This window comes from Mobula hypostoma, chromosome 1, assembly GCF_963921235.1.
Source record: "Mobula hypostoma chromosome 1, sMobHyp1.1, whole genome shotgun sequence".
NCBI classification, from domain to species: domain Eukaryota; kingdom Metazoa; phylum Chordata; class Chondrichthyes; order Myliobatiformes; family Myliobatidae; genus Mobula; species Mobula hypostoma.
In genome coordinates, this window is record NC_086097.1 from 237281796 (window position 1) to 237307261 (window position 25466).

A 25466-nucleotide genomic window follows, 5' to 3' on the forward strand; every position below is an offset into this window, starting at 1 on the left:
ATCAGTCCCTCATGCTGCACTGATGCTTGTTGGAGCCGCCCAAGAGAGGAGAGGCTGGAGGTGGTGTGACAAAGAACAGAAGCCTCTGTGGTTGCACTGGAATCCATGTTGGGTTGCGGGATGGACTCCCCCACTGGTGCTGCCCTCAAGTGTTCGATCGGTGAAGGACAAGCTGGATTGCGTTCATCAGCAGGTGCACTGTTGCATGATGAGGAAATGCTGTGTGCTTGATCTCGGAGAAACATGGCTCCAGGACAATATCCCATGAGCCATCCATCTACAGGCCATGCCACTCAGAGACTTGGGCTGGATTATTTTTTGTGACTATGTTTTTCTGCTATTTCTATCTGTGCCAGATGTCCTATGTGCTGTGTGCTGTTTGTGACTGTTGGTACTGTGGTTTACACCTTAGCCCCAGAGGAATACTGTTTCATTTGCTGTATTCATGAGTATGGTTGAATGACAATTGAACTTGGACTTGTCTCATCTATCTTAAATGGAATAACATGAAAAATAAACAGCAGATGGGAAATGAATATCAAATATTTGTTTCCAGGCTTCGCAAGAATACACAGAGACACAACTTTCTGTGCTGTAGTACTCTGTGACTTTAATAAAAACATAGAGACATAGACAACCTATAGCACAATACAGGCCCTTCGGCCCACAAAGCTGTGCCGAACATGTCCCTACCTTAGAAATTACCTAGGGTTACCTATAGCCCTCTATTTTTCTGAGCTCCATGTACCTGTCCAGGAGTTTCTTAAAAGACCCTATTGTATCAACCTCCACCACCCTCTCCGGCAGCCCATTCCACGCACTCACCACTCTCTGCATTAAAAAACTTATCCTTGACATCTCCTCTGTACCTACTTCCAAACACCTTAAAACTGTGCCCTCTTGTGCGAGCCATTTCTGCCCTGGGAAAAAGCCTCTGACTATCCACACAATCAATGCCTCCCATCATCTTATACACCTCTATCAGGTCATCACTCACCCTCTGTCGCACCAAGGAAAAAAGGCCGTGTTGACTCAATCTATTCTCATAAGGCATACTCCCCAATCCAGGCAACATCCTTGTAAATCTCCTCTGCACCCTTTCTATGGTTTCCACATCCTTCCTGTAGTGAGGTGACCAGAACTGAGCACAATACTCCAAGTGGGGTCTGACCAGGGTCCTATATAGCCACAACATTTCCTCTTGGCTCCTAAACTCAGTCTTTCAACTGATGAAGGCCAATTCACCGTACACTTTCTTAATTACAGAGTCAACCTGTGCAGCAGCTTTGAGTGTCCTATGGACTTGGACCCCAAGATCCCTCTGATCCTCCACACTGCCAAGAGTCTTACCATTAATACTATATTCTGTTATCATTTTTGACCTATCAAAATGAATCACCTCACACTTATTTGTGTTGAAATCCATCTGTCACTTCTCAGCCCAGTTTTGCTTCCTATCAATGTCCTGCTGTAAATTCTGACAGCCCTCCACACTATCCACAACACCTTCAACCTTTGTGTTATCAGCAAATTTACTAATCCATCCCTCCACTTCTTCATCCAGGTCATTTATAAAAATCACGAAGAGAAGGAGTTCCAGAACAGATCTCCGAGGCACACCACTGGTCACCGACCTCCATGCAGAATATGACCCATATACAACCACTCTTTGCCTTTAGTGGGCAAGCCAATTCTAGATCCACAAAGCAAGGTCTCCTTGGATCCCATGCCTCCTTACTTTCTCAATAAGCCTTGCATGGGGTACCTGATCAAATGCCTTGCTGAAATTCATATACGCTACATCTACTGCTTTAACTTCATCAATGTGTTTAGTCACATCCTCAAAAAATTCAATCAGGCTCATACAGCATGACCTGCCTTTGACAAAGCCATGCTGACTATTCCTAATCATGTTATACCTCTCCAAATGTTCATGAATCTTGCCTCTCAGGATCTTCTCCATCAACTTACCAACCACTGAAGTAAGACTCACTGGTCTATAATTTCCTGGGCTATCTCTACTCCCTTTCTTGAATAATAGAACAACATCTGTAACCCTTTAATCCTCCGGAACCTCTCCCATCCCCATTGATGATGGAAAGATCATCGCCAGATGCTCAGCAATCTCCTCCCTTGTCTCCCACAGTAGCCTGGGGTACATCCCGTCCGGTCCCGGTGAGTTATCCAACCTAATGCTTTCCAAAAGCTCCAGCACATCCTCTTTCTTACTATAAGTCATCCTTACAATCGCCAAGATCCTTTTCTGTGTGAAATCTGAAATAAAGAACTCATTATGTACCTCTGCTATCTCCTCTGGTTCCATATGCACTTTTCCACTGTCACACTTGATTGGTCCTATTCTCTCAATATCTTATCCTCTTGCTCTTCACATACTTGTGGAATGCCTTGGGGTTTACCATAATCCTGTCCGCCAAGGCCTTCTCATGGCCCCTTCTGGTTCTCCTAATTTCTTTCTTAAGCTCCTTGCTGCTCGCCTTATAATTTTCTAGAACTCTATCATTACCTAGTTTTTTGGACGTTTTGTAAGCTCTTCTTTTCTTCTTGACTAGCTTTACAACAGTCTTTGTACACCACGGTTCCTGTACCCTACCATCCTTTCCCTGTCTCATTGGAACATACCTATGCAGAACTCCACGCAAATATTCCCTGAACATTTGCCTCATTTCTTCGGTACATTTCCCTGAGAACATCCTGCCTGATAGCCTTATATTTCCCCTTACTCTAATTAAACGCTTTCCTAACTTGTCTGTTCCTATTCCTCTCCGAGGCTATGGTAAAAGAGATAGAAGTGTGATTACTATCTCCAAAATGCTTTCCCGCTGAGAGACCTGACACCTGCCCAGGTTCATTTTCCAATACCAGATCAAGTACAGCCTTACCTCTTGTAGGCTTATCTACATATTGTATTAAGAAACCTTCTTGAACACACGTAACAAACTCCAACCCATCTAAACCCCAGTCATCGATGTTGCAGAGGAAAAGTAGGGGACAGTCACCAGTGTAGGCTTGAACAAAAATTGTTCCGTGTAGCCGACAAACAGGCAGGCAGAGCTGGGACCCATGTGAATGCCCACGGCTACCCCTTTTGTTTGAAGGAAGTGGGAGGACCCAAAGGAGAAATTATTCTTCTATCTCCGGAAATAGCCACACTTCCCCGGTGAATCTGTTAGGGGCCATATACTGTGTTCGGTGCTCCCGGTGTGGCCGGATATATCAGTGAGACCCGACGTAGATTGGGAGACCACTTCGCCAAGCACCTACGCTCCATCCGCCAGAACAAGCAGGATCTCCCAGTGGCCACCCATTATAATTCCACTTCCCATTCCCATTCCGATATGTCCATCCATGGCCTCCTCCACTGTCGGGATAAGTCCTTACTTCAGGTGGAGGAACAACACCTTATATTCCATTTGGGTAGCCTCCAACATGATGGTATGAACATCAATTTCTCAAACTTCAAATAATGCCTCCCCCACTTCCCAATTTCCCATCCCCTTGTCCCTCTCTCATGTTATGACGGTGGATATGCAATGGCAAGCATTTAAAGGTTGCATGGATGAACTACAACAATTGTTCATCCCAGTTTGGCAAAAGAATAAATCAAGGAAGGTAGTGCACCCGTGGCTGACAAGAGAAATTAGGGATAGTATCAATTCCAAAGAAGAAGCATACAAATTAGCCAGAGAAAGTGGCTCACCTGAGGACTGGGAGAAATTCAGAGTTCAGCAGAGGAGGACAAAGGGCTTAATTAGGAAGGGGAAAAAAGATTATGAGAGAAAACTGGCAGGGAACATAAAAACGGACTGTAAAAGCTTTTATAGATATGTAAAAAGGAAAAGACTGGTAAAGACAAATGTAGGTCCCCTGCAGACAGAAACAGGTGAATTGATTATGGGGAGCAAGGACATGGCAGACCAATTGAATAATTACTTTGGTTCTGTCTTCACTAAGGAGGACATAAATAATCTTCCAGAAATAGTAAGGGACAGAGGGTCCATGGGATGGAGGAACTGAGCGAAATACATGTTAGTAGGGAAGTGGTGTTAGGTAAATTGAAGGGATTGAAGGCAGATAAATCCCCAGGGCCAGATGGTCTGCATCCTAGAGTGCTTAAAGAAGTAGCCCAAGAAATAGTGGATGCATTAGTGATAATTTTTCAAAACTCGTTAGATTCTGGACTAGTTCCTGAGGATTGGAGGGTGGCTAATGTAACCCCACTTTTTAAAAAAGGAGGGAGAGAGAAACCAGGGAATTATAGACCGGTTAGCCTAATGTCGGTGGTGGGGAAACTGCTGGAGTCAGTTATCAAGGATGTGATAACAGCACATTTGGAATGCAGTGAAATGATCGGACAAAGTCAGCATGGATTTGTGAAAGGAAAATCATGTCTGACGAATCTCATAGAATTTTTTGAGGATGTAACTAGTAAAGTGGATAGGGGAGAACCAGTGGATGTGGTATATTTGGATTTTCAAAAGGCTTTTGACAAGGTCCCACACAGGAGATTAGTGTGCAAACTTAAAGCACACGGTATTGGGGGTAAGGTATTGGTGTGAGTGGAGAATTGGTTAGCAGACAGGAAGGAAAGAGTGGGAATTATCGGGACTTTTCAGAATGGCAGGCGGTGACTAGTGGGGTACCGCAAGGCTCAGTGCTGGGACCCCAGTTGTTTACAATATATATTAATGACTTGGATGAGGGAATTAAATGCAGCATCTCCAAGTTTGCGAATGACACGAAGCTGGGTGGCAGTGTTAGCAGTGAGGAGGATGCTAAGAGGATGCAGGGTGACTTGGATAGGTTGGGTGAGTGGGCAAATTCATGGCAGATGCAATTTAATGTGGATAAATGTGAAGTTATCCACTTTGGTGGCAAAAATAGGAAAACAGATTATTATCTGAATGGTGGCCGATTAGGAAAAGGGGAGGTGCAACGAGACCTGGGTGTCATTATACACCAGTCATTGAAAGTGGGCATGCAGGTACACCAGGCGGTGAAAAAGGCGAATGGTATGCTGGCATTTATAGCGAGAGGATTCGAGTACAGGAGCAGGGAGGTACTACTGCAGTTGTACAAGGCCTTGGTGAGACCACACCTGGAGTATTGTGTGCAGTTTTGGTCCCCTAATCTGAGGAAAGACATCTTTGCCATAGAGGGAGTACAAAGAAGGTTCACCAGATTGATTCCTGGGATGGCGGGACTTTCATATGAAGAAAGACTGGATGAATTGGGCTTGTACTCGTTGGAATTTAGAAGATTGAGGGGGGATCTGATTGAAACGTATAAGATCATAAAGGGATTGGACAGGCTAGATGCAGGAAGATTGTTCCCGATGTTGGGGAAGTCCAGAATGAGGGGTCACAGTTTGAGGATAGAGGGGAAGCCTTTTAGGACCGAGATTAGGAAAAACTTCTTCACACAGAGAGTGGTGAATCTGTGGAATTCTCTGCAACAGGAAACTGTTGAGGCCAGTTCATTGGCTATATTTGAGAGGGAGTTAGATATGGCCCTTGTGGCTAAAGGGATCGGGGGTATGGAGGGAAGGCTGGTACAGGGTTCTGAGTTGGATGATCAGCCATGATCATACTGAATGGCGGTGCAGGCTCGAAGGGCCGAATGGCCTACTCCTGCACCTATTTTCTATGTTTCTATGTTATCTCCTTGCCTGTCCATCGGCCCCCTCTGGTGCTCCTCCCCCCTTTTTTTTCTTTCTTCCATGGCCTTGTCTCTTTCACCAATCAACTTCCTAGCTCTTTGCTACTTCCTTCCCCCTCTAAGTTTCACCTATCGCCTGGCGTTTTTCTCTCCCCTCCCGCCCTTTCAATTTAAGCTGTACCACATGCATTGTTAATATCGGTTTTGCAGACTGGAGTAGCCCCAAAATCTTGCTGTCTTGAGCACTGACAATAAAGTCCTTTCCTATTCTATTGTATTATAAATAAATCATAATAGAATCGGTGAAAGACCACACCAACAGGGCAACTAGTGTGCAAAAACAAAAAACAACAAACTATGCAAGTACAAAAAGAAAGAAAAAAATAATAATTAACTAACAAACAAACAAACAAACAAATAAATAAATAAACAAACAAACAAACAAACAAGCAAGCAATTAATGTCAAGAAAATGAGATGAAGAGTTCTGGAACTCAGACCACGTTTCTGTCATTAGTTGCACCAGACACTATGTTGATGAGGTAGGAAGACTAGATTGTGCCCATGACAGCACCTGGTGAAGAGTCAATATTACACTAATTTGATGACAGCTCCATTGTTTCCATTTTAGTATCATGTCCAAATATCCTACATTCAGCAGCAGGAATGACCGCTCTGTCAGCACGAGTTAAATAGAGCAACTACGTACGCGGCAGATTTCAGAATCAGGTTTAATATTACTGACATACGTTGTGAAATAAGTTGTTTTAGTACAGCAGTACATAGCAATAAATAAAATAAAACCTATAAATTACCATAAGAAATACATACAAATATAAATTATATTAAGTAGTGCAAAAACAGTGAGATAGTGCTCATGGGTTGGTTCATTGTCAGTTCAGAAATCTGTTGGTGGAGGTGAAGAAGTTGTTCCCACAATATTGAGCATGTGTACTGCAGGAAGAGCGCATTTCTCTTTCTCCCGTGGTCCACTCTCGTCTTCTATCAGATTCTTCAACTTCAGCCCTTTTACATTTTCCACCGATCACCTCCCAGCTTCTCAATTCCACCTACCCACCTTCCCCTCACCTGCCAGTTTGTACTCTTTACCTTCTGCCCCTTTTTCTCATTCTGGTTTTTCCCCCCCAGCTGGCACCCGATTATCTGGCAACACTTGCAGGCTGCCCCCAGCACATGCCTAAGTTGCTGACGCAATCGATACATTTCTCTGTAAGTTTCAAGACCGTATAAAAAACGAATCGGAATCTTCCCTCTTTCTTTCCAGTCCTGATAAAGGGTCTCGGCCCTGCTGAGTTCCTCCAGCTTTGTGTGTGTGTTCCTATGATAATAGCTAGTGTTAGATCAAGGAGATAGCTACAACTTTAGCTCATGTTACCTTGGTCATTACTTTAAAACTAAGCGCTTCGAACCACAAAGATACTGCAATCAGGGAAAGTAGCTGGGTCATTTACAAGTCATATCTCAATGGATCATCACAAGGTTGACTTCCAGGATGGTTATGAATATACACTTCCTTCTGCTTGCAACATGGAGAGATGGTGAGAATAAAAAAATAGGGAGGGGCCACTTCACAGGATTGGAGAAGGCCGTAGAGGGTTGTAAACTCAGCCAGCTTCATCACGGGCCACTAACCACCACACCATCAAGGACATCTTCCAAAGACATTGCCTCAGAAATGTGGCATCCATCATTAAGGAAACCCACCACGCAGGGCATGCCCTCTTCTCATTGCTACCATTAGGAAGGAGGCACAGGAGCCTCCAAAAATAGTTTCTCCCCCTCCAACATCATGGACAATGACTCCATGAACACAACCTTACGTTATTTTTGCTCTTTTTTGGCATTTTTAAAAAATATTTTTTGTCAGAATTTACAATATATTTTATATATTGCACTCTGCTGCTGCTACAAAGTAACAAATTTTATGATGTATGTCAATAATAATAAACCTGATTCTGATTTTGATTCTGAATATCCTCATATCAGATATTACTTCAGTTTATTAAAATCTCTGAACGATGTGAAGGCATTTCACCAAAGAATTAATAATTTAGGTCTGTTGTAATAGATTAAAGATGCCCTACTACTACTGCACAGCTGACAGGTATTCAAATATCAGGCAGTTGTAAGTATGGGACGAAACTGAAGCTAGTGTAGCCGGGTGACCGTCGGATCTTATTCAATATCGTTAAAAGTGTACTTAGGCATCCATCCGGGTAATGCTAGAATAGTTGTGCCTTTAAGGGAGACGGTGATGTCATTACGCATGCACGGGATAGTGGGGAGACCATTTTGTTTCTGCTGAAGACGCTGTTGGGGCGTTGGAATTGAGTTCCTCCCCGAGACTGGGCATGGCGAGGAAAGGTGAGCATTAATCGACGATATCCATGTGAATTCGTTTAAGCATGTTGGCGAATCGGGAATTTCGGTAATTTGACATGTTTTACATGTGGATGCTTTAGATTTCCACGAGTGAAGGCATCGACGCTGGGTAGCGAGCCTTGTGCAAAGTTCCTCACCAGCCAAGTAGGTCAGTCTCCCTGTAATTTAATTACCAGGCAATAAAGGAGAATAAAGATTCAATGTTTCAGTTCTCAGCCCAAAACGTTGACTATTTATTCCTCAGCATCAGAATCAGAATTAGGTTTAATATCACCGGCATAATTAATTAGTGAAAAATTAGAAGTTAAAAATTAGTGTTCATGGGTTCAATGTCCATTCAGAAATCAGATGGCAGAGGGGAAGAAGCTGTTCCTGAATGCTCGAGTGTGTGCTCTCCATAGATGTTGCCTGAAATGCTGAGTTCCTCCAATATTTTGTGTATGTTGAACAAAATTTCCACTATCTGCAGAATCTCTTGCATCTTGGAGAAGTTTGTGTCAAGACTCATCGTGCGCTGCTGTACTCTGCAAAATCTCACTATCATAGCAGCGACAGCCCCACTATCAGGTAAGCAATGAGTAGCTGGGAAGAACAAGCTGGAGCAGGAAGGGAAAAAAAGAGTCAGGGAGGAAGAGGAGTACACAGAAAATGCTAGAAGAACTCAGTAAGTAAGGCAGCATCAAAGGAGGGAGTAAAGCGTTGACGTTTCAAACCAAGACCATACATTGGGAGGAAAAAAAGAGGAAACCTGGTTTTCACCATCCTATTGAAATTATTCATGTAGAATACCGTTGAAAGTAATAGCAACTCTGAAAACACATTAATCTCCCATTCACCCAATTATTTTCCTGCATCGCTGACCACCAGTATAACACAAATGTCAATACATAGTAAGCATTCCAAACCAAATTCATAATCAAACCATGCACTGAGACATGAAATAATCTCTTGTACATTCCCATAATACATGATTTTCATACGCCTTTGCCTTCAAGTCTTAGTTAGTTCCATCATTGGCACCAGCCTCCATGGGATCCAGGACATTTTTGAGGAGCGATGCCTCAAAAAGAAAGCGTCCATCATTAAGGACCCCCATCACCCAGGTCCCAGGTCATGCCTTGTTACCATCAGGAAACCTGAAGGCACACACTCAACAATTCAGGGAAGCTTCTTCCCCCTTGCCATCCAATTTCTGAATGGACACCGAACCCATGAACACTACCGCACTACTTTTTTATTTCCATTTTTGCACTACTTAACTAATTTGACAAATATATATATATTATAATTCATGTTTTTCTATTATTATGTATTGTATTGTACTAGTACCGGAAAGTCAACAAATGTATAGTTATATTCCAGTGAGATTAAACCAGATTCTGATTCACTAGTATTTCTGATTGATATTGCCCTGTAGCTGCAGCTTGACTAGTGAAACTAGATTGCCTTTCCAGTGGATATCAAAGCAGGCCTGGGCTTTGCAGAATCCTGCATCGGAACTTGTCCCTTACACCGGCTGCAGACTACTTGTGACTCATCCTGCACTGTCCTCACAGTTATAACCAGTGTCACCACTGAACTAGTGACTGTAGGACTATCAGATATCGGAGCAGAATTAGGCCATTCAGCTGAACGCAAGTTTGTCCAGTAAATTTATTCTGAGTGATCTCAATTCTAACAAAGGAATAGGTAAATCTTCCGCAAAATGCTCATGCTGGAAGAGGTTCTCTGAGAGAAATGACTAAGCTGCCCAAGTCATTCTTGTGTTATGGGTTAAAGACAAGAAGCAACTTACATCACAATTTTATCACAATATCATAGAAAAATAAGTTTAAAAATCGATTATCAAGAATAAAAATTGGAAATCATTAATTAAATCATCATTGATCAAACTTTTAAAATAGTACATACATCACAAAGAGATTGTATTTGTATAATTCATATGTTCTTCTGTATATAACATTAATTAAATACAAGTAGACAAGAATATTTATGCATATCTACTTATATTTTTACACGTGATTGCATGGCTGTCACTGTTAAATTGCAGCTTAGCTTTGAGCAAATGTGAAGATTACAATCTAAATAAGTATCTAATCTAATGGGGAGAAGAATGGGGAGTGGGGCTGAGGAGAGGAAAAAAGGATCAGTCATGAGTGCGAAGAAATTTTTTTAGCCAGAGAGTGGTGAATCTGTGGAATTTGTTGCCACGGGCGGCAGTAGAGGTCTAGTCATTGTGTGTATTTAAGCAGAGATTGATAGGTATCTGAGTAGCCAGGGCATCAAAGGTTATGGTGAGAAGGCGGGGGAGTGGGAAGAAATGGGAGACTGGATCAGCTCATGATTAAATGGCGGAGCAGACTCAATGGGCCAAATGGCCGACTTCTGCTCCTTTGTCTTATGGTCTAATATTATCTCAACATATAATTAAAAAACAGAAATTGAATTCTGTAAATTTTAACTACAGGTAGGTTAGCCAATTTAATTCATCCATCAGAGTGCCTTGTTGGCTGGAATATCAGAAATTTTACTCTCCTCCCATTTAGATGCAGAAATGCAACTTTGGGCTACAAACTACAGTTTGACTCGACAATTTAATAATAGCTTTACATCGACTGAAAAACCAAACTGATTCTTCAATGACTGAAAAACAATGTTTTAAACACTTATGTTGAATGCTTTTTATTGGCCAACAGATGTTATTTTACAGAAAAAGCAGAAAGTACTGGAAATACTTATCAGGAGGCACGGGAGCCTGAAGGCACAATCAACATTTTAGGAACAGTTTCATTCCCTCTGTCATTCCCTCTGAATGGACAATGATCCCATGAACATTACCTCACAATTTTTGCTCTCTTTTTGCACTATTTTGCACTATTTACTTATTTATATAAATATTTCTTCAGTATATTTCCCTAAGTTCTTATGTTCAAGTTGAATTATCATTCAAACATACAGCCAAACAAAAGTGTTCTTACAGGACCAAGGTGCAAAACATATACAGCAAGAGGCACCCAAACACACACACACACACACACACACACACACACATGAGGGGCGATTGATAAGTTAGTGGCCTAATGTAGAAGGAGATGAGTTATACAGTTCTTGTTACATGCACGTGCAGTTCAACTCTTTGAGTGAAAATGCAGAAAGTTTGAAGTTAGTAACTCATCTCTTTCTAGCTTAGGCCACAAACTTATCAATCACCCCTGCTGTGGACCACTTCTGGAGGTCCAAGACGCCGACTTCTACAAAGAAGGGATCCATCCGTATGCTCCACGACCGCTGGACTAAGTGTGTAAATGTAGGAAAAATAAATGTGCTAGGTTTTCTAAAATTGACTCCGTCTACCCTAGGCTACGAACTTTTCAATCACTCCGTGTGTGTGTGTGTGTGTGTGTGTGTATATGTGAACCAAGTCTCCAGGTGATACGTTCCACAAATTGATGGTGCAGTTCCTGACAGTCCACAGACCAACATGCTCACGCAATCCGACTTGTCATTTCTTATTGCAACTTGGAGTACATTTTATGCATTGATTTTTACTGCAAAAAACTTCACGACATGTCAGTAATAATAAATCTGATTCTGATTCTAATTCAGTCAGTGACACCTATACAAAGTGAAACAGAGTTTATGTAACAGACGGTTGACCTTTCATCCATTCTAAAGAGAGATCGAAGACCCAAAACTTCAACCCTGCTTCTCACTCCACAAATGTCTCCTGACTAGCCAAGCTTTCAACAGTTTCTGTTTTATTTTCAGATTCTCAAAGTCGGCAGATTTCTGAGTTTACATAACTTTACATTGAATTCTACATCTTATCTGTTTTAATTGCCCAATGCCAGATTGCGCGTATTTTCATTTTTGAAAATCCAGAATTTCCATTCCCCCAGTAGACTCAATCACAAGCTGCTCTAAAAAGCCATCTCGTAGGGATTCTACAAATCACCTCTCCTGAAATTCAGTACGAACCAGATTTTCTCGACCTACCTGGCATATTGAAATCCCCATTGATTATCACAATATTTCCCTTTTTACATCCCTTTTCTAACTCCTTTTGTAATTTGCATCCCACATCCTGCTACTGTTCGTGGGCCTGTATATAACTCCCATCAGACTTTTTACCCTTGCAGTTTCTTAGCTCTATCCGCAAGGATTCTACATCTCCCAATACTATGTCACCTCTTTCCAAGGATTTGATTTCATTTCTTTACCAATAGAGCCACACCATCCTGTTACGAGATGCTCCCAACCACATCAGGTTATGGGATTTAGACTCTCTAACTGTCTTGAGTAGGGATAGCTGGCACGGCCCCTTTAAGAGTTCGGGACGGTTCCGCTAACTGGCAATCCTGTACTGCGCACCAAGAATTGAGTATTTAAAGAGCACCTGAACGGAGCCTCAGTGCTCAATCAATAACCCCGACTAGTGATATCCTCTAGCATTGTTTATGCTCAGTTCTCAATCTAGTTTGATACCGTGTCTCGATCGTAGCCTCAGATCCTCCAACATTTGGGTCCAAGCCGTCCTCGTCAAGGAATCTCGTCACAGTGTGATTGAGTCAACATAGATCCAGCAGGGTATCAGAGTCCCTTGCTGCTGTAGCCAGCCACATCAACAGGATTTCCAGATGGAACCTGGAGGCACACGACCTCCAGGCTGCCGTGTACCAGGACACCAGAGCTGCTCAGGTGAGGCTGTCACTTGCTCTGTGGGGCCAGTACATCTGCTGATCCCAGAGACTTGATGGAGATGTGGATTCTTGCCGCAGCTTCCTCACTCAATGCTCGTTGATGTTTGAACTCCAGCCTGACTGGATCCCTTTGGAATGTGGAGAAGTGGCCTTCATTATCTCACTCCTGATTGGAAGAGCCCTGGCCTGGGTCACCGCGCTTTGGGAATGCAGGTCAGAGATTTGCTCTGATTTAGAGGAATTCATGGCTGCCACGAGGAAGGAGTTTCACCACCACACTGCTGACAGCCGAACCTCTGACCATCTGAGCTAGACCAACAGAGTGCATACAATCTGGTCTGTATAAGGGAAGGGAATGAGTGGAAGATTGCATTCAATACACCAACGGGACACTACGAGTACTGATCCTTCAGTCTTGTGAACGCTCCCGCAGTTTTTCAGACCTTTAGGAACAACATGCTTTGGAATATTCTCTGTAAGAATGGCTTTATCTACTTGGATGATATCATGTGCGCATGCGCCGGTCGTGCATGCAGCTGGTTACAGTTGCTCCGCAGTTTCTTACTTTTAAACTTTTTAACTTAGTTATTTGTTGTATCTTTTTTCTCACGGTAACACGTTGAAGCTGCACCCTCTCTAACGTGCTGGTGGAGAGAGTTTTACTTGTTTTTTTAGCGCTGGAATTAGTTACATTCGGACACGTCTCGTTAGCGTGGCAGCAGGATGGCCGCATTGTGTATTCCAGGGAACAATTGATTACGCTCATGCCCGCCGGTTTAGCAAACAGAGCCGTGGACATACCGGCTGAAATCTGGAGGAAAACACACAGAAGATGCAGAGGGGGATCAAAAAGGCGACGGAAGAGGACCAGGTCGAGACAACAGAGGCTTATGGAGAAGAGAAGTTATAAGCCGTGTCTCCCCTCTCTCATCATGGGAAATGTGAGATTGCTGGGGAATAAAATCGACGAACTGACTGTGCTTGTCAGGAGTCAGAGAACATTTCGGGAGAGTAATGTCATGTGCTTCACTGAGACGTGGCTGCACGAGGACATACCCGATCAAAGTGTTTCCATAGAGGGCTTCCAGACCGTTCGAGCTGACCGGAATTGTACTGACAGCAGTAAACGCAAAGGATGGGGGCTGGCGGTTCTGGTAAATAACAGATGGTGCAATCCTGGGCATATTACGATTAAGGAACGGGTCTGTAGCCTGGATATTGAACTTTCTGCTGTTGGACTCCGGCCATATTATTTGCCAAGGGAAATCTCGCATGCAATTGTGGTTGTTGTGTACATCCCTCCCTCTGCCAACCCGACATCGGCGTGCAACATCATTTACACCGTCACAGCCAGATTACAAATCCAGCACCCGAGTGCCCTCATTACCATCTCGGGTGACTTCAACCATGTTACCATGGCTAGAAGACTGCCCAACTTCACGCAGTATGTGAGCTGTACAACCAGAGGGGAGAGGACTCTGGATTTGATGTACGCTAACGTTAAGGATGTGTACAGCTCCTCTCCCCTCCCCCCACTGGGAAGGTCAGATCACGACCTGGTGCATCTCAAACCTTGCTACGTGCCTCTGGTGAAGAGTAAACCTGCAACCTCGAGGACAGTGAGGAAATGATCGGAGGAGGCTTATGAGGTGCTCCAGGGTTGTTTTGAGGTGACAGACTGGCAGGCACTCTGTGAGCCACATGGAGAGGATATTGATGGGCTCACAGAATGCATCACCGATTACATTAACTTCTGTGTGGACTGCAATGTTCCGACAAGAGCTGTCCTTTGTTATTCAAATAACAAGCCATGGGTGACAAAGGACATTAAGGACATCCTGAATGCTAAAAAGAGGGCGTTTAGAGTGAAGCCAGGATCAGGGCAGCTAAAGACAGGTACAGGAGGAAGCTTGAGTGGAAACTTCAGCAGATCAACATGAGAGAGGTCTAGAGGAGGATGAGGACCATCACTGGGTTCCGGCAAACTAGCAACAGAGGAGCGGAAGGCAGTGTGGACAGGGCCAATGAACTTAACCTGTTCTTTAACAAATTTGACAGTGTGGCCCCTGTCCATCCTACACATGAGCATCAGTTGTCGGCCCCCAACCAACACATATTCCACTCTCCCCTCCTACCCCTCCTCACAGTCCCCCACCCTGCTCTCATGACTACCCCTTTCCCACATGAAACCACCACGGTGGGCTTCACAGCTGTACAGGTGAGAAGACAGTTGAAACGTCTCAACCCAAGCAAGGCTGCAGGACCGGATGGTGTCAGTACCAGGGTGCTCAAAGCCTGTGCCCCTCAGCTATGTGGAGTACTTTGCCATGTACTCAACCTGAGCCCGAGGCTCCGGAGGGTTCCTGTACTGTGGAAGACTTCCTGCCTCGTCCCTGTGCTGAAGACGCCGCGCCCCAGCGGCCTCAATGACTACAGACCGGTGGCATTGACCTCCCACATCATGAAGACCCTGGAGACACTTGTTCTGGAGCTGCTCCAGCCTATGGTCAGGCCACACTTAGATCCCCTCCAGTTCGCCTACCAGTAGCGACTAGGAGTTAAGGATGCCATCGTCTACCTGCTGAATCGTGTCTACGCCCACCTGGACAAGCCAGCGAGCCCTGTGAGGGTCATGTTTTTTGACTTCTCCAGTGCGTTCAACACCATCCGCCCTGCTCTGCTGGGGGAGAAGCTGACAGCGATGCAGATGGATGCTTCCCTGGTATCATGGAATCTTGATTACCTGACTGGCAGACCACAGTACGTGTGCTTGCAACATTGTGTGTCTGACAGAGTGATCAGCAGCACTGGGGCTCCACAGGGGACTGTCTTGTCTCCCTTTCTCTTCACCATTTACACATCGGATTTCAACTACTGCACAGAGTCTTGTCATCTTCAGAAGTTTTTGGATGACTCTGCCATAGTTGGATGCATCAGCAAGGGAGATGAGGCTGAGTACAGGGCTACGGTAGGAAACTTTGTCACATGGTGTGAGCAGAATTATCTGCAGCTTAATGTGAAAAAGACTAAGGAGCTGGTGGTAGACCTGAGGAGGGCTAAGGCACCGGTGACCCCTGTTTCCATCCAGGGGGTCAGTGTGGACATGGTGGAGGATTACAAATACCTGGGGATACGAATTGACAATAAACTGGACCGGTCAAAGAACACTGAGGTTGTCTACAAGAAGGGTCAGAGCCGTCTCTATTTCCTGAGGAGACTAAGGTCCTTTAACATCTGCCGGACGATGCTGAGGATGTTCTACGAGTCTGTGGTGGCCAGTGTTATCATGTTTGCTGTTGTGTGCTGGGGCAGCAGGCTGAGGGTGGCAGACACCAACAGAATCAACGAACTCATCCGTAAGGCCAGTGATGTTGTGGGGATGGAACTGGACTCTCTGACGGTGGTGTCTGAAACGAGGATGCTGTCTAAGTTGCATGCCACCTTGGTCAACGTCTCCCATCCACTGCATAATGTACTGGTTGGGCACAGGAATACATTCAGCCAGAGACTCATTCCACTGAGATGCAGCACTGAGCGTCATAGGAAGTCATTCCTGTCTGTGGCCATCAAACTTTACAACTCCTCCCTTGGAGGATCAGACATCCTGAGCCAATAGGCTGGTCCTGGACTTATTTCATAATTTACTGGCATAATTTACATATTACTATTTAACTATTTATGGTTCTATTACTATATATTATTTATGGATCAACTGTAATGAAAACCAATTTCCCCTGGGATTAATAAAGTATGACTATGACTATGACTATTAATCTGCTCGAAGTCCATGGAGGAGCACGTCTCTCACATAAGGAACATTTTAAAGAGGCTTCTACACCATGAATGTCCAAGTTGGAGAAGTCCAAGTTTCACGTGACAACCATTTCATTTTTAGGTTTCATCATCTCTAATGGCAATCTCAGGATGGACCCTACCAAGACCCAGGCGGTCAGAAACTGGCCACAACCATCCAGTGTCAAAGACCAATACCACTTTCCACATCTCTAAACTAAAACCTCTCTGTACCAGTCCCTTAGCCCCACCACTATCAGACCCGCCACCACCCAGGTTTATCAACGGGGAAACGTCTTCACAGTGAAAAGACTTTCGGATCTGTGTACTATTAGGGCTGTTCGACAATACATCATAGACGTGGAAGATTTTGAAGCCGAAGAGAGGTGCTGAGTGCCCGAAAAAGACATCTTGGATCCATGACTATCACCACCGTCTCTCTGAGCAGCCAGGGCCATCAGGAGCTGACCACAGGGGACGGTGTCCTGTTATGAGACACTCTCAACTGCCATCTTCGGGGACTTAGACGCTCTAACTCTCCGGAGTATGGATAGCTGGCACAGCCCCTTTGAGGATTCAAGATGGTCCAGCTAATTGGCAATCATGTTTTAGGCACCAAGAATTGAGTATTTAAAGAGCACTTGAACTTAGTGCTCAATCATAACCCCTACTAATGATATCATCCAGCGTTGTTTTGTGCTCTGTTCTTAGAAACATAGAAATCTACTGTACATTACAGGCCCTTCAGCCCACAGAGTTGTGCCTACCATGTAACCTACTCTAGAAGCTGCCTGGAATTTCTCTACCACATAGCCCTCGATTTCTGTAAGCTCTGTGATCTGAGTCTCTTAAAAGACCCCATCACACTCTGTGTGAAAGACTTACCTCTGACATCCTCCTTCTACCTACTTCCAAGCTTTAAAACCATGCCCCCTCGTGTTAGCCATTTCAGCCCTAGGAAAAAGCCTCTGATTATCCACACAATCAATGCTTCTCATCATCTTATACACCTCTGTCAGGCCATCTCTCATCCTCTGTCGCTCCAAGGAGAAAAGGCCAAGTTCACTCAATCTATTCTCATAAAGCATGCTCTCAATCCAGACGACATCTTTGTAAATCTCCTCTGCACCCTCTACAGTATCCACACCCTTCCTGTAGCGAGGTGACCAGAACTGAACCCAGTACTCCAAGTGGGAGCTAGTTTGATACCATTTCTCAGTCCTTATTTCAGGTACTCCAGCATTTGGGTCCAAACCATCTACATCAAGGACTCTCGTCACACACCTCCTCTGTCTACCTGCCTGTTCTTTCGATACAAGGTGTATCCTTGGATGTTAAGCTCTCGACTATGATCTTCTTTCAACCACCAGCATACCTACCAATCTCTCACTGCGCCACAAGGTCAGCTGTCTTATATTGTACACTGCATGCATTGAAACATAGCACCTTCACTCCTGTATTCAACACCCTTTATGATTCTGGCCCCCTGTTATACTTTAACTCATCCAACTGACTGCTATTCTGTCAATCATCTACCTGTCCTTCCTCACAGTCTCACAACACACTACATCTCCTTGTATACTAGCCCTATCACTGATGTTCTCATCTCTATGCCAGATTAGTTTAAACCGTCCCCAACAGCTCTAGCAAACCTGCCACAAAAATACTGATCCCACTCGGGTTCAGGTGTAACCCATCCTTTTTTGTAGAGACCATACCATTACCCAGAAGAGACCCCAGTGATCCAGAAATCTGAAACCCTGCCCCCTGCACCAATTCTTCAGCCACCTATTCATCTGCCAGATCATCCTATTATTAGCTTCATATTTACCACCAGCTGGAAGCTGACATGTAGACATATGCTATTAGAAATTGGATCATATGTAAGACACTGGCAAAATAAGTGATTGATTTCAATTCCACTTTCTCACAGAAGTAACCATGGTTGAATAAAGGATGCATGAGTTGTTTTACCTTTTAATTTGTATATCCACCGGGGTCCTGGAAAATATTGCATTCTATTCACATAATTTGCATGATAACAAAGCTTAAAGTATTTTTGCTTTGTTAACTGTAATTTTCAAAAAGTATATTGTTGTTGGCAGAATCACAGATGGTGTACAGAAGCGAAATAGATCAGCTTGTTGAGTGGTGTTGTAACAGTAAGCTTGCACTCAACGTCAGCAGCACCAAAGAGGCGACTGCAGACTTCAGGGAGGAGAAGGCGGGAGAACATGAAGAGTTAGTGGAGGAAATGGTGAGCATTTTCAAATTCCTTGGCATCAAAACCTCAGGGGATCTATCCTAGGGGGTAACACAATTGAAGCAATCACAGCGAAGGCACACCAGCAGCTGTACTTCATTAAGAGGCTGAGAAGGTTTAGTATATCATCAAACTCTAGCAAATTTCTACAGATGTACCGTGGAGAGCATCCTGACTGGTTACATCTCTGCCTGGTACAGAGGTGCCAATCCAGAGGATTACAAGAGGCTTCAGAGGGTTGTAGATTTAGCTAGTTTCTGTATAGGCACAAGTTTCCCCGTCGTCAAACAACATCTTCAAAAGGCAGTGCCTCAAGAAGGCAGTATCCATCATGAAAGATTCTCACCATCAGGGACATGCCCTCTTCTCGTTACTGCCATGAAGAAGGAGGTACAGGAGACCGAAGACCCACACTCAATATTTTAGGAACAATTTCTTCCCCTCTGCAATCAGATTTCTGAACAGTCTATGAATTTATGTAGACTACTTCGCTATTCCTCTTTTGCAGTACTTTTTTTATTTAAGTAACAGTAATTATTTTTATGTATTGCGCTGTACCGCTGCTGCCAAACAACAAATTTCATGATTTATGTCAGTTATGTGAAGTGTGAAATTTAAAATATACAATAAGAAGGAAATCCTATTTTTATCTTTCTTGAGTATGACAATAACCTAATTGGATATCCGTAAGTATGGGGATACACCGAAGTAAAAGATTCTTCACCTACAATTAAGTAGGGTATCCCAACGCCACCTCCTGTGTTGTACATTATAGATAACGGGCCGAGCTGCAACTTGTCATGTCTACATGTCAACTCACCATCAATCTCCCAATTCACCACTCAGCACTGCAGGGCAATCAGCTGATAGTTGCCATTTCATTGATTTTGCTGAGTTAAGGATAACCCCTTCTAACCTTTCACCCTCAGCCTATGACCTCTTGTTTTAGTCTCATCCAACCTCAGTGGAAAAGGCCTGCACTCCACCCAATTTTTAATACCTCTATAAGATCTCCATATTCTTTTAAGCACCATATAATTGTACATATTTCTACAAGACCTCTGAATTATTTTCACATTCAGCATATCTAAATTGGCAGCTTTTTGTTTTCTTCCCAAGATTATATAAATGATGCCAACGCAGATGGTACCCTCAAAAACTCAGGGCTGCCTCCATTTTTCCATCACACTGGAAGCAGAATTTATGATAAGAATTAAGCCGTGAGCCAGTAAAAAAAACATTATTTCCCTTGAATGCACCATAAATATCCCTGAAATGGCCCTTGTTGTGTTTCACTCAGGAATAAAATGTTCTTCAGTGACATAATGCTAAATAAAGACAGAACTACGCAATTGAATTTCAAGGCGTTCATAATTTTCAGGTTACAACAAGTTGTCTATACTCACAGTTCAGCTTAAAGCTTGAAACATCAGGAAATTTAGATCTGCGTTTGTTTCACTTTGACTACCCTATTTAACACAGTTAACAATTTGACTTTTACTGCTGACAGCCTAAAATTTAATTGTACCATTTGGAAAAAAGGATTGCTTAAGATATTCACTTGGGTAACCTTCCTTAAATTATTCTTGCATTTCCTTGTAGTTATATTTGATGATTTGAACAACCAGTGAACTTACAATAGGACAAAATTATTTATTTGTTTATTTGGCTACAGCACAGAATAGGCCCTTCTGGCTCTTTGAGCCGCAGTGCCCAGCAACCTCTGATTTAACCCTAGCTTAACCTACCAACCAGCACATCATTGAACCACGGGAGAAAACCGACACGGTCATGAGGAGAACATACAAACTCCTTACAGGCAGCGGTAGGAATTGAACCCAGCTCTCCTGTACTGTAAGGCGTTGTACAAACGACTACATTACTGTACACCTTGATTACATCCAAACTATTTCAATGGAAGACACTATTAGGTTGGCCACAGAAATGTAAAATCTCCCCATGATTCCTCTGCATAATCCCTTGCAGCTTCACATAATCTTCACATTGTTTTTAAGCTTTCATTTATATAATCCCATCATATTTCCAACAGGACATTCTATTATTTTTCAGGAATAAGATTCTTTTGTGAGAAAATACACAATTTGCTTATTGAGAGCTTTTTTATTTATTTTAATTTATTGTGAATCAGTGCGAAGTAGGCTCTTTCGGCCCGTCAAGCCGACCACCCAGCAACTCCCGATTTAACCCTAGCCTAATCACGGGACAATTTACAATGACCAATTAACCGACCAACTGGTGCAGGTTTGGACTGCGGGAGGAAACCGGAGCACCTGGTGGAAACCCACGTGTTCATGTGGTGAACATACAAACCCCCTACAGACAGTGGTGGGTATTGAACCCAGATCACCTGTGCTGTGAAGCATTGTGTCACAGATATGAATGCCTTGAAATTCAACTGCATGATTCTGTTTTTATTCAACATTATGACACTTTCTGGCAGTCCGCACACTCAATATTTCAGTAAGACAAAAGCAGCCACTCTGTCCTCCCACAAAAAACTCAAGATCTCTTCAAAGTACAAAGTTTCGTGCCTTCATCGATCCCAAAGTGCATTCAAATTTGGATTAGCCGAAGTGCATGTTAATCAAAGAGCTGTCAGTCCGATTGATTCCTCCCACGATTCAGGTTAGAGCGGAATAACCTTGGAATGAATAAATATGAGTTTCTTGTGGCTAGGTCTCAGCCAAGGTATTTGAAGTTAAGTCTGGCTAAATCCAGTGCACATGGCAACCTTGATGTTTATTGCTTTATTGTAATGCATAGTATATTAATTTGTTACTTCTGCATTGTCATTAGGGTTGAAAAATCAAAATAAGTAATTTTCAAATTTAAACCAAAGAACACTTAGGAAACATTTGTTGGTTTGTTTGCCTTTACAGAGGGTGGCTATTTAAAGTGTCAGACTATATATGAAGAAAGGCAATCCTTCATGATTTTATTCAGAAGATTACAGTATATATAACTTAGAGCATGAATAACACAATTCCTGATCACCGGTAGACCATCTGAAGAGTTTGGAATGAGCTCAATTCCCTTGTGTCAATTTTGAATATCGTAATCATATATAATTCTGTTTTGATGTTGAATGAAAAATGCTCCATTTTATTTTGAACGGAAGTGCATTCCATTTTTGGCTTTAAGTGCAACACATTCAACACAAAAAGCTCAATCAAATCAATCTTACCGTGACAGCTGGGCAAAGCTCTATTCCACCCAGGTCTTCCGTCATCTCCCATGATGCACGTAAGTGTCGAATAACCTTGGAGCACGTAGCCTGCATTGCAATAGTATGTAACAGTCGATCCTAGTTTAAAGTCACTTCCCAGTCTGGTACTGTTCATGACATTCCCGGGATCAAAGCACGATTCCCGAAGCTTTGCTGAATGAACAAAAACGAGGAAAGGCTCAAAAAAATCTGTAACACATTTGCTTTTTGAGGGCAATTTTTTTTTGGCCATTTCTCTATTATTCTTTAATAAAATTTACATACCTAGAATTAGAATTCTTGGTAATAAAGAGCAAGTACTTTCTCAGAAGAAAGTAAATATCTCAGTTTACCGCACAGTTAGAGTGCCAAATGTCCACCATGCAAACTGGATTGTTATCAAGCTGCATTCAGAAAATAAAACTCACTAAGAGCGAGAGTGGAACCAGTGGTCATGGGTTTAGGGTGAGAAGTGAAATGTTTAAGGGGAATTTCTTTACTTAGAGGATGGAGAGAGTGTGGAATGAGCTGCCAGCGGAAAATGGTGGAAGCAGATTCAGGTTCAGCACGTAAGAGAAATTTGGATAGGTATGTGGATGGGAGGGGTGTGATGGGCTATGGTCCGGGTGCAGGTTGATGAGTCTAGGCAGCATAATAGTTTGGTATGGACTAGATAGGCCAAAAGACTTGTTCTTGTGCTGTAGTACTCTATGACGCTATGGAGAAGGTCGTTCAGCACAGAACTGGTGAATGGTCATTGACTTGAAATGTTAGCTCTGATATTCTCTTCACAAATACTCGGTGACCTGCTGAGGACTTAGGGTGGGGTTTTACTTGTGGGGACTAAACAAAGAATCTGGAGTTATTGTGACTGATGCACTGAAAGTAATTGTAAGGTTCTAGGACTAGAGGGCACAGCCTCGGAACAGAAGGACATCCCTTTAGAACAGAGATGAGGAGGAATTTCTTTAATCAGAGGGTGGCGAATCTGTTGAATTTAGTGCCACAGCTGGCTGTGGAGGTCACGTTATTGGGTATATATTTAAAGAGGGGTTTCATGGAGTTGATTAGTAAGAGTGTCAAAGGTGATGGGGAAAAAACAGGAGAATGCGGTTGAGAAGGATAATAAATCAGCCATAATGGATGGCAGAGCAAACTCAGTTGGCTTAACTCTGTTCCTAGGTCTTATGGACTTATGGAAAACATTAACAGAAGGTAGAGTGAATGGATTCCATTAGCAATGGACCATGGAGTTATTTTCTTTTCTGCGATGGACTAGATATACAATAACATGAGACATTTTTGCTTTGAATTTTTGGCCACAGTTTAAGAATAAGGAGTAGACAATTTAGAACGGAGTTGAGAAAAAAACTTTTTCACACAGAGGGTTGTGGTTCTGTGGAATGCTCTGCCTCAGAAGGCAGTGGAGGCCAATTCTCTGGATTCTTTCAGAAAAGAATTAGATAGAGCTCTTAAAGATAGCGGAGTGAAGGGATATGAGGAGAAGACAGGAAAAGGGTACTGATTGTGGATGATCAGCCATGATCACAGTGAATGGTGGTGCTGGCTCGAAGGGCTGAATGGCCTACTCCTGCACCTATTGTCTATTGTCTATTGAATTGGAAAGAGAAAGACAATAGATAAATATATCTGTAGCCATCATAGAAAAAAAGAGACCAATCAGAAGACAGTGAAATTAATGCTCACATATGCAAAGGTTTTAATTAATTTAACTGATTAATTTGGCTTCGTAGTTTTCCATTAAAAGAATAGAACTTTGTATATGTGATATTATTTCAGGTAGAACATAGAACATAGAACATAGAATAGTACAGCACATTACAGGCCCTTCAGCCCACAATGTTGTGTCGACCCTCAAACCCTGCCTCCCATATAAGCCCCTACCTTAAATTCCTCCATATACCTGTCTAGTAGTCTCTTAAACTTCACTAGTGTATCTGTCTCCACCACTGACTCAGGCAGTGCATTCCACGCACCAACCACTCTCTGAGTAAAAAACCTTCCTCTAATATCCCCCTTGAACTTCCCACCCCTTACCTTAAAGCCATGTCCTCTTGTATTGAGCAGTGGTGCCCTGGGGAAGAGGTGCCAGCTATCCACTCTATCTATTCCTCTTATTATCTTGTACACCTCTATCATGTCTCCTCTCATCCTCCTTCTCTCCAAAGAGTAAAGCCCTAGCTCCCTTAATCTCTGATCATAATGCATACTTTCTAAACCAGGCAGCATCCTGGTAAATCTCCTCTGTACCCTTTCCAATGCTTCCACATCCTTCCTATAGTGAGGCGACCAGAACTGGACAAGTTCTGGACAAGGTAACAGTGAAAAAGGCTAAATCAAAACTGGTAATTTGGTTTGATATTTCATGTAATTAATGATGTATCTACAGGCTTTCCTCAGTAACCGTATGGAAGCTTATGGCTCCTCACAGGCTTGTATAAATGTAGAAGTCCTACAATATAACACAGTTAGTGTCACTCCAACTGTGTCCTAATGCTACATTCCCTGTGGCCAACAGCAGAACATGAATATTGTAGCCTAGTGTTCTGGCTTCTCCAACTGGTTGTGATAGGGCTTTCTATTTACAGAGGATGAGACCCTGATCTGGTCAGATTCTTGTCAGTCTGGCTGGAGCTGGCCATAATGAGGATGTCTAAGTCAGTCAGGTGCTCAACAAAGGAGTGAAGGTTGCAGGTAAATGAGCATCATTTATGGGGAGAAGGTTACTCCAAGGAAAGTCTAGGGCAATTTAACTGAGCAACCTTGGCTGTTCCAACAGTTGAAAGGGGTAAGGACTACATGTTAATCAGAATACTCGTTGTTTGCTAATTAGTTACTGAATATGCAAGATGCAAATCAGAACTGTGAGGTTAGACCACAAGCTGAGTAATAACACACTGGCAATATTAACCAAACTACAGACAAATATAAGCACAGCAAAAGAACAATTTATGTAATCTCTCTGCGGTCATTGTTGGAACTGAAATGAGATAAGTGGAACCATGCAGAAGACATATAGAACAATTTAGACTCCTGCTATCCAATGGGACTGATGAAGTGGGAATTAAAGCCCGTGTACTACACCCAGTAGAAGAAAAATAATTATGGATCTGAATAAAAACAATTAAGAAAGCAACTAAATTGTCATTAATGTACAAATGGCTCGTCATATGAAGAGTGCCTAATGGCTCTGGGCCTGCAATCACTGGAATTCAGAAGAATGAGGGGTGACCTAATTGAAATCTATCATACGGTGAAAGGTCTTGATAGAGTGGATGTGGAGAGGATGTTTCCTATGGTGGGAGAGTCTAAGACCAGAGGACACAGGTTCGGAATACAGGACCGAACTTTTAGAACAAAGCTGAGGACGAATTTCTTTAGCTGGA

The 25466-nt window shown here is 43.0% G+C and overlaps 1 protein-coding gene across 1 annotated transcript in view; it reads right to left on the reverse strand.

The window, feature by feature from the left end:
* Nucleotides 1–25466, reverse strand: part of csmd3b (CUB and Sushi multiple domains 3b) — a 2345756-nt gene that overhangs the window by 333675 nt on the left and 1986615 nt on the right. The window contains exon 30 of the mRNA XM_063066157.1: nucleotides 22039–22233. Coding sequence (XP_062922227.1) covers nucleotides 22039–22233 — 195 coding nt within the window. The remainder of the gene's footprint in view (nucleotides 1–22038; nucleotides 22234–25466) is intronic.